The 15,742-nt window shown below is 41.7% G+C and overlaps 1 protein-coding gene across 1 annotated transcript in view; it reads left to right on the top strand.

Moving 5' to 3' along the window:
• The first annotated feature begins 505 nt into the window (after positions 1–505).
• AMPH (amphiphysin) overlaps positions 506–15,742 on the top strand; it is a 105,765-nt gene continuing 90,528 nt past the window's right edge. The window contains exon 1 of the mRNA XM_029283179.1: positions 506–574. Within this exon, the coding sequence (XP_029139012.1) occupies positions 506–574 (69 nt within the window). The remainder of the gene's footprint in view (positions 575–15,742) is intronic.

Raw genomic sequence — 15,742 nt, 5'->3', positions numbered from 1 at the left:
TATGGAAGATAACTCTTCTTTCATACTTCTAGGACTTTTAAAAAATACATGTCGGCCTAATCTCAAAATTGTAATCCCATGGAATTCCTCGGGGTCTCAAGCAGGTTTTTTTGGGGTGGCGGGAGGAATAAAAGAATCGACAAGATGGGTTAGGCGTTACCATACTGCTGCAGCTAATTTTTAAGAAGTATGCTTAAAAGCTTAGCCTTCCAACCTGATTCTTTGCAAGAATCAGGTTGGATTTAGAATCACCGCTGGAATCTTTTCCCAGTTTGTCGGAATGTGTCGTGTGTGTATCCCATATCCGAGTCTTCTCGACGCCAGCTCTCTCTTTAAGTACCCCCCACCTTTCTTCCCTATGCCCCTCCCTCCCTCTCTCGCTCTCGCTCTCGGTCTCTTGCTCGCTCTCCCCCATCGCTCTCGCCTTCTGCGAGTCGGCCTCGTTTCTCTCCTCCAATTGTGTTCTTGAATTGCCTCCGCGGTAGGATTCCTTGAACCAGCCACCATGGCTGACATGAAAACGGGCGTCTTTGCGAAAAATGTCCAAAAGAGACTGAACAGGGCGCAGGAAAAGGTAAGCGAAGACGCAGCAACTGTTAGAGAAAAAAAACGAAGTCTGTGCGCTTTGGGATTTCCAAGTCCACGGCGTTGGAAAGGAAGCTTAGAAATGCGGGGGGGGGGGGGAAGCTTGCAGCAGATCCTTCAGTAAATGCGGGGGACGGAGATCAGCACCCCGCAGATCTATCTGAGAAAAGCTGCACAACCAAGCCGAGCCAGAAGACATGCAGCGCTGCAATGGCGTTGCAAATGCAAACGCTGAGCTTTTCTGTCGCGATTTCGGGCAAGGCAGCGGCGTCGGGTGCCGGCGTGGATCAACGTCAGGCTTTCCATAGCTAAGCTGCCGCCCTCGCCCAATTCGCTTGCACAGAGGGCATTACCTGTATTGATCGGAGCTCTTATGAGATGGGGTGGAAGGCCGGTAGGGCGAGCGAGGACCAAGTGTCTGAATTAATCAGAAGGGCGCGAGTATTTTACGTACTGTATCGAATCCCTCCCTCAGTGTCTTGCGGGGCAATTAAAGGCAGCGTTGCTTGTCCTTCCGAAAAGAGGGAGAGAGAAAGAGAGAGGAATCGCCGTGCACCATCAAAACGGCGGTCCCTGCTCGAGTACAGAATAGCGCCCTATGGGAAAATGGTTGAATTCGGGATCGGTGGGCTGGGGAGCTGCAGCACCGGCATGAATTTGATTCCTTGGTCCATTTGTGTGTTTGAAGTGCACCCTGTATTCGTGATAGGAGCATAAATAAATCTTGGTAAAGAGATGGTGGAGCGCGGAAAGATGCCTCCCTCCCCAAGGAACTTTTGGTTATAATTGCCGTGATGTTTCCCCCACCTCTTCTGTTGGCAAGCTGCCCTCATCAGTGGTGTTATATAATATTCCTTGGCCCATAATTACCATGTTCATGAAGCCTTTTAATTAGAGGAAGGATGCAGTGCAGAGTTATATTCAGACTGCTTTATACCTGTTCTTCTGTCATTAATCCAAGAATTATGGATTATTTCCTACCCCAGAAAATCAAACAGTTGCAGGTGCTATGCTGTTTTGCCTGGGCCAAGGGGTGGGCCTCACTTTAATATCTGGGCTTTGCATTTGGGATTAGCTTGTTCAGAGTCAAAAACTGTTTGCCAAGAGATAGTGGCTCCAGATTTTTGCAGCCTCTTGGCTAATAAAAAAAACCTATATAATCCGTGAGCTGTTTGCTTGCTCCATACAAAACACTGGGGTTCTGATCCTTTTCATTGAATAATAATGCCCCTAGAGATATATGATTTCACTACTTTCTGGACTTGGTCTTGCTAAAACCATCTATTTTTTTATTTGGGAAAGACATTGGGCCCCTCAGTCTTATACTTCCCCCTTTCCTTTTCCAGCACTCTGGTGCTTTGTTAATACTGGAGTTGCTATCAAAGGATCATAAGCCTCTTGGTAACCTGCAGCTTGGAAGGAGGATTGGGACTATAGTTCTCTCTGCATAAATAAAGATTCAGTTCTCCCTAAGCCCCACCTTTATGTGCCCACATTTCACCAGACTATAAGAGGATTGTGTTTCTTTTAATAACTGCCCAAGCTTAAAGTTATTTGATCTCCTGGCTGCATTCATCTGAAGACTAAAGCAGCATTGATCAGAGTGGCCTTCTCCAAATGGCTTCTGTCACTAATCCACAATGACCACTGAACACTCCCTATGCCAGTGTTTTATCAGAAACTCTTGCCAGATTTTTATTCAAGATTCAGAGTTCTGGTGGTTTAAAATATGTTAAAAGGAAACAAAATCCACATTTCTCAGGTTCCCGATGATTTGCAGCTGAATCTGGAGGTTAGTACTAATTCTTAGGAAGGAAGGACCAATAAAGACAAATGAGAGGTGATACAAGTGGGGTGGAAGGTTCAGGTAGCAACGTGAGATGGAAGAATGTGTGGGATTTGGGCTTGAATTCAGGGAAATTATATTTTCATGTCTTGCCATATTTAAAAGCAGTGCTTTTTCCTCTTAGTAAGACAGGATAGTTTCCTGTAGGTCTGAATTAAATTGCTCAGGTATATGGTATCTGAATAATTCTGCAGAGTTATTGGAATACATTTTGAAATCTGTCAAATACATATCTTTTAAAAATGGTGCTTGTTTAAAAGCTATCAAACCGCACAACATGAGAGTGTTAAAATCTTCTCCTTGCCTCACAATTATCACCAAGACAGTTACGATTAATCTTCAAATAGGTTGTTTGAATTCTCATGTGTGGGCTCCACAAAGTAATCCTTTTTAACTCCAAACTCTTCAATATATTAAATACATAGTTGATACTCTTTCATATTGGATCTGAAATTTGATTTAGGTACGAATGCTCCATAAACAAGGAAAATCAAGCCACATATATTCTAGATTGGCCATTGAACTTTGGTTACTTTAATCATATAAACCCCCACATTCAGTTATTGACATCTTTAGAGAAGGCTGGAGGGCTGCTACCAGTAAATAAATACATAAACAAATATAAACATTTCTGCATTCATTTCAAATGATGGTTGGTTGTATCTAAGAAATCAATGGAAATTTAATGTGGCATTGTTTTCACTGATCTATTAATAGCAAACTTTAGTCAGAATGCAACTTATTTGCTGGTTTTATAGACCAGGCTAAGCTAATCATGATTTGTTGACTGAATTGTAACAACCAAGTACTCACATAATGCTAATTGTGATATTCTAACTTTAAAACCAAACAAACTACATTGTGGCTATATGTACAGGTGGGTAGGTATAGGTGCATATGTTGTCATGAATAGGATATCCAAAAATTAAGTCATTGAGATTAGAATGGATGGAGCTTGTTTAGGATCTCTTTTGTAACTCTTTTTTTTAGTTGAATGGTTGAATTTCCAACTTGTTTATTCATTTTCTGTTTGGTTATTTTTTGTTCTATTCTGCTATATTATGAATTGCCCAGAGTCATTTGGGAGTCTGGCAGTGCCTAAATTGGAAAAAAAGAGAGAGGAGTGGTTTAATTAATAATTAAATGAGTTAGACAGGTTTATTTTGGGAAAGAGGAATCAAGAAATTATTACAATCTTCAAAGATCTGTAAAACTATTATGTAGAAAATGGAATAGAATTGTTCTCCACTTCACCAAAAAAAAACCCAGATGATCATTGATTGAAACCAGATTTTGGTTAAATGTTTAGCAACATTGTTTGAGATAGAAACAGACCTGCCTGACAAGATGATGAGCTCTTCTTGAGATGTTTAAGCATTCAGCTTAATGAGATGCTGAAGCTGCACCCTATACCCAGATCCCGCATTGGCTGGGCATTAAGCCAGATAAACATCACAATCCATTGCAAATCAATGATGAATTTATGTTTATACAGTATAGTTAATGTTTCTAAGGTGGTTTACAGCATAAAAAGCAATCAAATCCACACAACGTATTAACATCCCCCCCCCTTATTTTAAAAAAAGAAAACCTAGACCAGTAAACTCTTTGAAGAGAGGAGAAAGTCAGAATACTAGAAAACGAGACCAAATGCAGATAGATTCCCCCTGTCTCCCCTTTAGCTGGAAATTATTCTTTTACAAAAGCATGTGAAGAGATTGAAAAACATCATTTTTACTAGCATTTTTCTTTACAACATTAAAAGACCACCTACCCCTTTATACTATGAATCCAGTATTTCTGTGTTAAAGACTTTCTTTTCACAAGCATCAAATGCCAAGTCTAGAAGACCCTGCCAACACGCCTTTCCATATAACTGTAAACAGACATAAGATCTCATTCTGCCTGTTCATAATGTTCATTCATGAGTGGCATAGCTTATATAGTCTGAATTGACAATATCCACATCATCAGCATCAGAGGTAGGGTATGCAGACATACAAACATTCTTAGAAAAAGAAAAATTTTCAAAAAGAAAAATGTGGTCATGATGTGCTGATGACAGACCTACCTTCCAAAACAACTGGTTGGGAAGCGGAATTGAATAGAATATCCTTGAGCAGGGTGGGATTGCTTCACTGGACAACAGTAAGAGCATTCCTATGCTGCAACCTTGAATGGTGAGCTAATTTTATAATATGTATTATAGTTTACGATCATTATTTTCAGTTGTTTTATCTGGCAGGAAACAATGGTATATATCAGTGATGGCGAACCTTTTAGAGACCGAGTGCCCAAAAACCACCTCCCACCCCTGTCCTCGCTCCACCCTGCCCACTGGGCCACCCACCACCTCCACGGCCCGCCACAGATCACCCAGGCAGCCCAGCAGCGCCATGGTGGTCACGCCCTCTGCCCATGCCCCGCAGCATCATCTGCGCGCGACAGGGCGCAAGGGCAGAATCTTGTCCCCACTGCCCGGCTACCATGTCCTTGGCTGCTTCGGGTGGGCCGTGCCCAGGGGCAACTCTCCTCCGGGGGGGCTTCTGTGAGGAGGGGGCCGTGGGAGGAGGTGGGGCTGGGGAGATGGTGCATGTGCCCACAGAGAGGGTTCCAAGTGCCGCCTCTGGCACCTGTGCCATAGGTTCACCACAACTGGTATATATATACTCCCTTATCCTGGGTTTGGGTGTCTGTGCCTTTGAGGCAGGATGGACTACTGACAACTGTGTGGAATAGTACCTGCTGTTTTCTTGGCAATATTTCAGAAGTGGTTGCCATTACATTCTTCTTAGGGCTGAGAGACAGTGATTGGCCCAAGGTAACCCATCTGTTATACTTAAGATAGGTCTAGAACTCATAGCCTGATACCTTAACTAGAACCCAGATTAGTTTAATTCATTCTTTACAACTATCTTTACACAAAATGAAAAATAGTCTAATCTATCAAAAAGAATGCTATAAAAGACAGATTAGGAATACAAGTCAAGATAGGCAAGAACATGGTAAGAGAACATCTGTACTCGAGTTCAAATTTCCATGATCAGATGGATTTCATCCCAGGGTTCTGAAGGAGCTGGCAAATGTGATCCAGAACCACTGACCCATATTTTTCAAAGATCCTGGAGTACTGGAGAACTACTAGAGGACTGGAAAAGAGCTTATGTGGTTCCCATCTTCAAAAAGGGTAAAAATGAGTCCAGAAAATTATAGAACAATCAGTTTGACATCAATACCTGCGAAGATCCTGAAAAAAATAAGCCACAAATCTGTGAACACCTAGAAACAAGCTAAACTAAGCTAACATGCTTTTTGTCAAAAGCAGATCATATCAGACAAACATTGTTTCATTCTTTAACAAAGTGATACTTCATGGAAATACTATGGACATAGTTTACTTAGATGTCAGTAAGTCATTTAATAAAGTACACCACAATCTACTTCTTGGTAAGATATAAAAATGTTGGGTAAACAGTAATACCACTAGATGGCTGATCAATCATACTTATCATCTAGTTCTCAATGGAACTACATCATGCAATGGGGTCTTCAAGGTTCTGTCTTAGGCCCAGTACTTTTCAATATCTCCATAAATTATTTAGATGGGATAGAAGGGGAGCTCATCAGATTTGCAGACAACACCAAGCTGTGGGGAAATAGCCAACAATTTAGAAGATAGATTCAAGATACAGTAATATTTCAACAGACTTGAACTCTAGGATCTATCCAACAAATGCAATTCAGTGGTGAGAAAAGTAAGGACTTACACTTAAACAAGAAAAATCAAATTCACAGGTATAGAATAGGTAGCACCTTCCTCAATAGTAACTAACAGTATTCTTCAAAGTACCTGAGGGCAGGACAAGAAATAACAGAAGGTTATCAAAGAAAGATTCAACCTAGAATTAAAGACAAATTTCCTGACAGTGAGAACAATTAACCAGTGGAATGGCTGGCCTCCAAAGTTGTTGGTGCTTCATCATTGGACATTTTGAAGAAAAAGATTGGAGACCTATTTGTCAAAAATAGTATAGGATGTTCTCCTGGAGCAGGGGTATGGATTAGAAGACTCCAAAGTCCCTTCCCAACTGTGTTATTCTGTATTCTATTCTTTAGGAATAATAATAATAATAATAATAATAATAATAATAATAATAATAATAATAATAATAATAATAATAATAATAATAGTAATAGTAATAATAGTAATAGTAATAGTAATAATAATAAAAAAGTTGGAAGGGACCTTGGAGGTCATCGAGTCCAACCCCTTGCTCAGGCAGGAACCCTACACCATTTCAAACAAATGGCTGTCCAGTCTCTTCTTAAAAACTTCCAGTGTTGGAGCATTCACCGCTTCTGGAGGCAGGTTGTTCCACTGGTTAATTGTTCTAACTGTCAGGAAGTTTCTCCTTAGTTCTAAGTTGCTTCTCTCCAGGAACTGCACCTAAAGTAGTCATTGCTCAACTCCCCTAAAGATTTTGCTCAGTTCTGGGAAGCTTTAAAGTATGTTTGGTTGAATTTATTATATTTTGGCAATATGAGCATTCCTAAATGGATGTGAGTGAAGCAGAGTATACTTTATGAAGAGATTGGCCCAAAATATAAAATAAACTTTGTGAAGAAATTTTGTGGAAAAAAAGGTAGAAAATGGTTTCATTCTCATGCTTAGTAAGACTGATTTGCATGCTATATTCATCTATTACATTTAGATTAGTCCTACCTGTATTAGTCCTGTGTTAACCTTGATTATTTAAGGAACTACTGCAACAAATGCTTAATTTCTCAAAAAAAATTATATTGCATTTATATATATTCATCTGTTGCCTACTAATGTAATATTGGATATTAAACTTTATGTAAATGCAGCACAGTTCTAATATACCAGCTTAAAAATAAGCTCCTTTATTTATGTGCTACATTTCCATAAAGTTATATCCAAAGTTCTGCACACAGCAATCACGATACAGAACAACAATCCATACCAAATATCAAAGGAGGAATCCAAGCTAAATTGAACGCACTTATATCTAGTTCAAATCTGTAGAATGTAAATTTAGTTATTACTGAATTATTTCATGGATTTTATGTATTAAACACATAAATACCAAAAACTGATAGATACCTTTCCTTTCCCATCTTGCAGTTTTATTATTTTAGAAAGATTTCTACCACTGCTGTCCATCATATATGTTGGTCTACAATACTAGGATCCCAGTTAGCAGGGTTTTCTCAAATCCAAACTGCAGCAAAAGGAGTTGTCAGCATACTGGGAATCTAGTTTGAACCTATTCAAGATTTTATTTATTCATGGGCTATGATAAAGTAATATCAAAGTACCTAAGTGTGCTTGGCCAGTATGTATGTAACCATCTGGCCAGAGCATATATAAGTAGCATTTAAGGGGTTAAATGCTGTCTCCTTAAGAGATGGCTTCTGGGAAATGTAGTTTAGTTGTTACATGGTTATATCTGTGTTCTAATTGGTCAGTTCTATGTCTTAACTAGCCATTGGGAGGGACTTCAATGTTTTATGACAGGATTTCCTGGCTACGTGCCAGCATTTAAAGTTTTGTGTAGCACACCACAGGACCATTTGATCCAATGAACATGGGGTGAATCTACCTTTAATTTTTTACACCATAAGAATGGAAAGATTATGATACGTGCCTCAGAAGAACTCTTCTTAACTGTAAGTTATTGTTTAGAGATTCCTGAAGAATAAATAATCTGAATATTAATCCGTCTTTGGAGTTAATCTGTCTGTGACAAACAGGAATAAAGCAGATCTCTTGTTTGGATCAGAACCGTAAACACTAAGGTTTCTTTTTCCCCCTAAAATTGAGATTAAAATATCAGGAATGATAGTCCCTTTAGGGGACGTTAACCCTGCAGCATTTCAGCTAGATAAAGAGTTTCACTGTAATAAATCTGGAAATATTCCTTGTGGTTTTCTTTTAAGATATAGCAAAGTGGAAAGGACAGAATCTAACTGTCAACTTCCGGCTGAAAAGCTCAACTAAGGAAAACACCAGAGTCATTAATTACTCTAATGTGACTTTTATTGAGCAGAATCATTATGGCAGGTTCAAAATGAAAGCTAGCTCTGAAGAAAAAGTGGGAAACAAGTAATTACAAGAATGAATCTCCTCCTCTCCTCTGTGACAGTTTCAAGTCACATTGTCCAATACATCTCCCAGTAATTGTTATGAAAAGAAACTTTAGCTTACCAAAGCAACTCTTCCATAGCTCCGGCTTTCTCACAATGACAAGAACATCTGTGAATCCAAATCTCTACCCGTCTCCCTCTCCACTCTGTTGATAAACTAGAAGTATACAGCAGTCCTAAAGGCAGTAGGGTTCATAGCTTGACAGGCCACCCCTCTAGGAAGGAAAGGGAACCTAGAAAATAATATACATTAATGCCTGCTAATCCTTCCCTCGCACTGGTCTTGGCTTCCGGGGGTACTTTGCATGGAATCGCTTCACCAAGCGATCTTTGCTCATGTGCTACACTTTCACCCATCTAGATTCTGTCATGGGGTATCCCTCCCATTGAATCAAATACTGCAATTTCCCTTTGTAGATTCTGGAGTCGAGTATTCACTTTACTTCATAGTACATTTCCCCTTCCACCACTGCAGGACAGGAGTTGCCGTTCCAACTGGTCTCAGCGTGGATTCCTTGTATGGTTTAAGAAACTGCAATGGAATACACTTTCCCCAACTACCTCATCGATTTCAGTTCACCTATTACTGGGTTAATAACTTTTAACTATGGGGAATGGACCTATGTACTTTGGCCCTAACTTTTTGCAACTTTGTTTTAGCTTAAGGTATTTTGTAGACAGATACACTTTATCCCCTACATGGAAAGCCTCCTGGGGAGCTCGTTTCTTATCTGCTTGTTTTTTCTGACTCTCAGCTACCTTAGTTAAAGCCGTCCCAGACTCGATGGAATGAACTCACAATATCGCTCAGGGTGCTCAAGGATGGGGGCTCCTGGGGCATTCTGGTATTGGCACAAACTCCACCCCTGTGCCAACTTAAATGGAGTGAAACCAGTGCTGCTGTGTACTGCATTGTTGTATGCCACTTCTGCAAATGGCAGCAATTCTGCCCAATTCATCTGCTGATAGTTGACATAGTAACACAGGTAATGCTGCACTATAGCATTGGCTCATTCCATAGATCCATTAGTACTTAGATGGAAAGCAGAAGAGAGCCTCTGAGAGAATCCAATCATTCTCACAAACTCCTCCCTCCAGAATTTGGCAGTAAACTGGACCCCCCTGATCTCAAATGATTCGCTTGGGTCTCCCATACTCACACGCCTATAAATCCTATCATTGGAGGAAGACGGCCCCCACAGCCACATCGCCGGCATCCACCTGGATCACAAAAGGTTCCTCAGGGTTTAATTGTTTTAACATGGGTTCAGCTCCTTCAATTTCTCAAATGCCACTTGGCATTTCATTGTCAAGCTCAAGGGCTGATTTGGCCGAGGTTTCTCTTCCCCAGGTGCTGTTGGCAGGCTATAGGTTCTGCGCCTACAGACTGGGTTCTGGTGGGAAAGGTAGCCCAGGCAGCAGGATAACTCTCTTCCCCGTCATCGCAGCTGCTGCTCCCACTGAATGCTGGGGTGAAGGGATCGGCATCAGTCTTAGGGTCAGGGCTGAACCCTCTTGTGGTCTGGCATCCAGTTGTGGGACCGACCTGCCTCCATGGATCTCCAGGCTGCTGAATTGCTGCCTCAGGTGCTCTACCGACTTGCTACTGCACCTTGGCAGGTAGTGCACCTTGGGTGCCATTTCCTCTGAGGCTTCACATCTCCAGCACTCCATCCCCTTGGCTCCTTTGGGCTGGGGGCAGTATGACCAGAACTCAGGTTTGACAGCTCTCTCTTTTCTCCACCTCTCCAACTTGAGCCGATTGAATGCTGCCACTTCCCCCATTCGGGGTTGGCTCTCTCCATTCAACTCGCTGCTTGGGCCGGGTTGAGGCTGGTGGGGTTATGAAGTGGGAAACAAGTAATTACAAGAATGAATCTCCTCCTCTCCTCTGTGACAGTTTCAGGTCACATTGTCCAATACATCTCCCAGTAATTATTATGAGAAGAAACTTTAGTTCACCAAAACAACTCTTCCACAGCTCTGGTTTTCTCAAGATGATAAGAATACCTGTGAATCCCAAGCCTCCCCACTCTGTTGGCAAGCTAGAAACCTGCAGCAGTCCTAAAGGCAGTAGGGTTCATAGCTTGACACTAACATTCAGATTCTCTGGCAAAGAGTTATATAAGGAGTTATCCTGATCTAATGCAGAAAAAGTAATCTTACATTTTTTTTAAAAAATGCAAATGTTGTTAAGCTATCACTGATAGATGACATTATTATTATTATTATTTGATATATATTTATGTTATAAATACATATATTGTCCCCTGAATGACCTGCAAATCTCTCCGAAGGAATTCAGAGCTCCCTGAGTTGACACAATATTTCAAAATAGTTTGAAGATCTGATATCAGTTTGAGTCAAATCTTTTTTGAATCAAATAATTCATTCAGAATTGTATGTTTATGTATGTTTATCAGACAGAATTGTATGTGTATGTATGTTTATCAGACAGTTAATGTAAGATACTAAGCACAGAGATTCATATTAGACCGACGCTGCAAAGCAATACTAAAAATAGAACAAAGGTAGAAAACATATTTTTATGTAAGATTGTAGGCAGCACAGATGGATACATCACAAAATATAAAAAACTGAAAAGTAGCTGTGCATTTTTTTTAACAAAGACAGTATCATGGCACTTTAACATATTTGTTCTGACACAAATTATATCACATAAGGGTTTACGGTTCTCAAAGATTTGGAAATGTAACAGGATTAGAGTATATATACATCGAGTATGTATGTATTCGATGATAATTGGGAATATTCAGTATTAGTGCTGTATGTTAAAATGGCTAGCTCATTTTAACATCATACTACGTTCCCCCCCTTGGTCTGCCAGCAAGCTACGCTGGAGACCACCAGGCCCTAAGAGCCTACACAGAAGCCAGCAGCGCAAGACATTGAACGAAGAAACAAACCACCATGCTAAGGTCGGGAAGCTCAAAGAATTTGATGTAACTCACCCGGAGAGATGGGCATCCTACATCTCCCACGTCAAAAATTACCTCCGCACCAACCAGGACGCCAAAGATGGATTGAAGGCCACGACACTCCTCTGCGTGTGCGGTCCCACCACCTTCGACATTGCAGAGAACCTGGTCGCCCCGGCGCCGCTCAAGTTGGTCACCTATGCGGACTTGAAAAAAAAGCTCCGAGGCCACTTCGAGCCCAAGTTATCCATTATAGCGTGGAGGCACGTTTTTGAGTAGCAGGAGCAACAACCCAGCGAGTCTGCAACAGAATTCATTGCTGCTCTTCATCAAGCATCCCGACTCTGCAATTTTGTGGATTTGGAGGAGAGACTATGAGACTGCTTAGTCTGCGGACTCCGGAATCGAGAGCTCCAACAAAAACTGTTCGCTAAGAAGACTCTCTCGCTACAAGAGGCCTTGAAGGAGGTCATGGCAGACGAAGCCGCCAGAGGGGCCGTTAAAGCACTGCGGCCCTCCAAAAGCACGCCAAACACCAAAGCCGTCCACCACGAGGATGCCGAGCGGATGGAAGACACCAACTCAGACTACAAAGTCGACCAGCTACGAAAGCACCCGGAGAAGGGACCGCAGCCAGCTGAGAAGGCAGTTCTGTTCCTTAGATGCATGGGCTGCGGAGGCCGCTATCAACGCGCAGATTGCCGATTCCGAACTGCAACGTGCCGGGCCTGTGGCAAACCAGGCCACATCGTCGCCGTCTGCCGAGGTCATCAGAGGGACCGCCCAAAAAAAGACGCATTCAGGAGAGGTACCGGGGGCCCGGGTCAACACCGAGTAGGGTTCTGCTCCAGCCAAAGGAGCGTATTCTGCACTGGTGCCCATCGCCCCCTAAAGCAGAAGCTTAGACTACAGGTCAAGCTTCAGGGAGTTCCATGCAAGATGGAAATGAATACGGGCTCAGCCATGTCCATCATTTCACAAGGAACATTCAGGCACCTATGCCATCGTAGCAAAAGATGGGCCAAGCTCCGGCCATCTAATCTACTACTCACAGACTTCCAAAACTCCCGAGTGGTAGTCAAAGGCGAAGCTACACTTCTGGTGGAATTCAAGGGGTTCAAGGGGCCACTAGATGTCATAGTGGTGGAAGGCCAACGCACGAGCCTCATAGGGCTCGATTGGTTTGATGCATTGGGCATTCAAGTAACTGGCATTCATCGAACATAAGCGGTAAATCTGTTTGCAGTCTGCCAAGAGTTCACGGATGTTTTCAGTTCTAGTCTAGGGGAGTACAAGAGTCCTCCAATCGCCCTCAAGCTTGATCCTATGGTAACTCCAATACGGATCAAGCCTCGTAGCGTGCCTTTCACATTAAAACCCAAAATAGATCCAGAGCTGGATAAGCTAGTGGAACAAGGGGTATTGCAGCCCGTAGACAGTGGGGCGAGGGAGACCCCCATAGTAATGCCATTAAAGGCCAATGAAGAAGTGAGAATATGCGCTGACTATAAGTGCACCCTCAACAGGGCACTTCAACAGCACGCGTACCCTGTGCCAGTTGTCAGCCATATTTTGGCATCATTGCAAGGAGGCCACATGTTCGCCAAATTAGATTTGGCACAGGCCTATCAACAACTGCTCATGGATGAGGCCACAGCAGTAGCCCAGACCATTGTCACCCATAGGGGGGCTTTTAAGGTTAAGTGCCTACAGTTCGGGGTGAGTGTAGCCCCAGGGCTGTTCCAGGGAGTGATGGAGCACACGGTCAAGGGAATTTTTTCCCCTACTTCGATGATGTCCTCATTGCTGGGGAATCAGTTGAGATTCTGGCTGAACGGCTTAAGGCCATCCTTCAGCGGGTCCACGACGCAGGACTTAAACTAAAAAAAGAAAAGTGCAAGATTGGGGTAGAGTCAACCAAGGCATTCATCCAGCGGAATCCAAATTAAAAGCAATCCAGCAGACCCCAAGGCCGAAGTCAAAGGGAGAGCTTCAGGCTTTCCTAGGCCTTTTGAATTTTTACCATGCCTTCCTCCCAAACAAAGCCACAGTGGCAGAGCCGTTACACTGGCTCTTGGATAAACAAGCTCAAGTGCCAGTGGACCAGTGTCCACGAGAGTAGCTTCCAAGCAGTCAAATTACTGCTGTCGTCGAACTCAGTTCTTACTCATTTCAATAAGCAGCTGCCTTTCTGCATTGCGTGTGATGCATCCCCATATGGGGTTGGGGTTGTGTTAAGCCACTTAATGGCTGATGGGAGGCAGAAGCCCATCGCGTACTACTCCAGGACCCTATCGTCTGCAGAGTGCAACTACACACAAATTGACAAGGAGGCTCTGGCCATTGTTGCCGGAGTTAAAAAGTTCCATGACTACTTGTATGACCGCCAGTTCACAGTCTTCACGGACTACAAGCCACTCCTAGGGTTGTTCACCACAAACAAACAGATACCTCAGATTCTGTCTCCTCGAATGCTCAGGTGGTCTATCTTCCTGTCAGCCTACAGCTACAGGATGATTCACAAACCAGGCAAGGAAATGGGCCATGCAGATGGCCTGAGCAGGTTGCCCCTGCCACATGTGGAGCCAGATCTATACTGTCTCTTTCTTTTATAAATAACTCAAGGCATACCTAAAACTCCTTCCTCCTCCTATATTCCCCACAACAACAACCCTGTCAGGTGGGTTGGACTGAGAGCTACTGGCCCAAAGTCACTCAGCCAGCTTTATGCATAAGGTAAGACTAGAAGTCACAGACTCCTAACTTTTAGGCCAGCACCTTAACTTCTACACCAAACCAGCTTTCTTTCTTGTATTCAGCCTGAAAGAGGTGACATTCAATATAAAATGTTATGGGGTTTTTTTTTCTCTTATTTTTCCTTGTTGAGTTTGACACATTTGTTAGATTCTGTTCATCGGAGGTTATTTCCGAATTTTCTGACAGAAGTACATTTAATTTATATATTTATTCTGCTATCATTTAATTGTCCTTCCTTTCTGTGCTGCATGTTTCTCTTTCATATTTTAAAAAGCTGTGAGGTGAAGTAGGTAGACGATGTTTTATTGCTTAAATTGAACACATACTTGTAAAAATACAAATATTCATTTGCTAAAATAAATGGATTCATTGCAGTCATTGGGGGGGTGGGGGGAGTGTCATAAAAGGGTTATGTTTGTGGAAGTGTTACATGCATTAATTTGACTTTAAGACAAACTTTAATAATTTTGGACATTCGTAGTCTTTGAAACAACACATACATTACATGGCAGTTGACAACTGAGAGTTAAGGTGAATTTTCTCTCCTCTTTTTACCATTATGAGACTAGTCCTTAATGCTGAAAATTTTTCTGGCCCAAATTACCCTGTGAATTAAAGCCTAGATACTTGCAACTTATAAATGAATTGCTTGCACACAGACTATACAGTATGTGGACATTCAAAATTAAATATGGCCATCCTTTACTGAAGCTGCTGCATAAAACTTTAAATGTATACATGTGGCCTCTCCTTTGATTTCTTTTGTTATCTTGATATCACTGAAGCTAGAAGGTTATTAAGGAAGGGCTTTAAATATTGAAGCCTAGAATGAAAGAGAACTCATCCCAAATTCTGCTGAAATTTAGTTTAATTGAACCTACCCAAATTATCCTTAATTTCATGTGATTCTCACCTTATCAGAGAAGAAAAGTATTCTGATCTTTAATATAGCAAACATCTGTTTAGCTTTTGTGAATGTGTGAAAACAACTATCACCCATGACAGACATTCTCATATCTGATTCACTTATCTTCTATTATGTAGGACTGAAATACCGTGCATACTTTAAAAGCAATTGGATTTTTAGTAAGGTTATTGTGTATATAGTCTTAAGATCTCACATTACTTACAAAATTTATCAATTTGATTTTTCAGTATGGATTGCACAGCTTGAAAATTATTATTACATTTTACCTATTAATTTATATATTCTTTTTTTTTTATAAACAAACTTTATTGATTTTTTTTCCCCCCGAAATAAACAAACATACAATTATGGCATAAGTCAATAATACAATTAATAAAAAAAACAAACTAAAAAAACCTCCCATTCTAAGATGCTCAGTAACCTCACAGGAACACATTCCCTCTCTTCAACCTACTTCCCTCCTTCCTTCTACCTCCTTCCCTCCTCTCCACCTTCTCAACCACTCTACTCTACACATCC

The sequence above is a fragment of the Protobothrops mucrosquamatus genome, unplaced genomic scaffold (genome assembly GCF_001527695.2).
Source record: "Protobothrops mucrosquamatus isolate PMUCROS unplaced genomic scaffold, P.Mucros_1.0 scaffold32, whole genome shotgun sequence".
NCBI lineage: Eukaryota > Metazoa > Chordata > Lepidosauria > Squamata > Viperidae > Protobothrops > Protobothrops mucrosquamatus.
The sequence above is the reverse complement of the archived record's forward strand: the minus strand, read 5'-3'. Positions and strand labels throughout refer to the sequence as shown.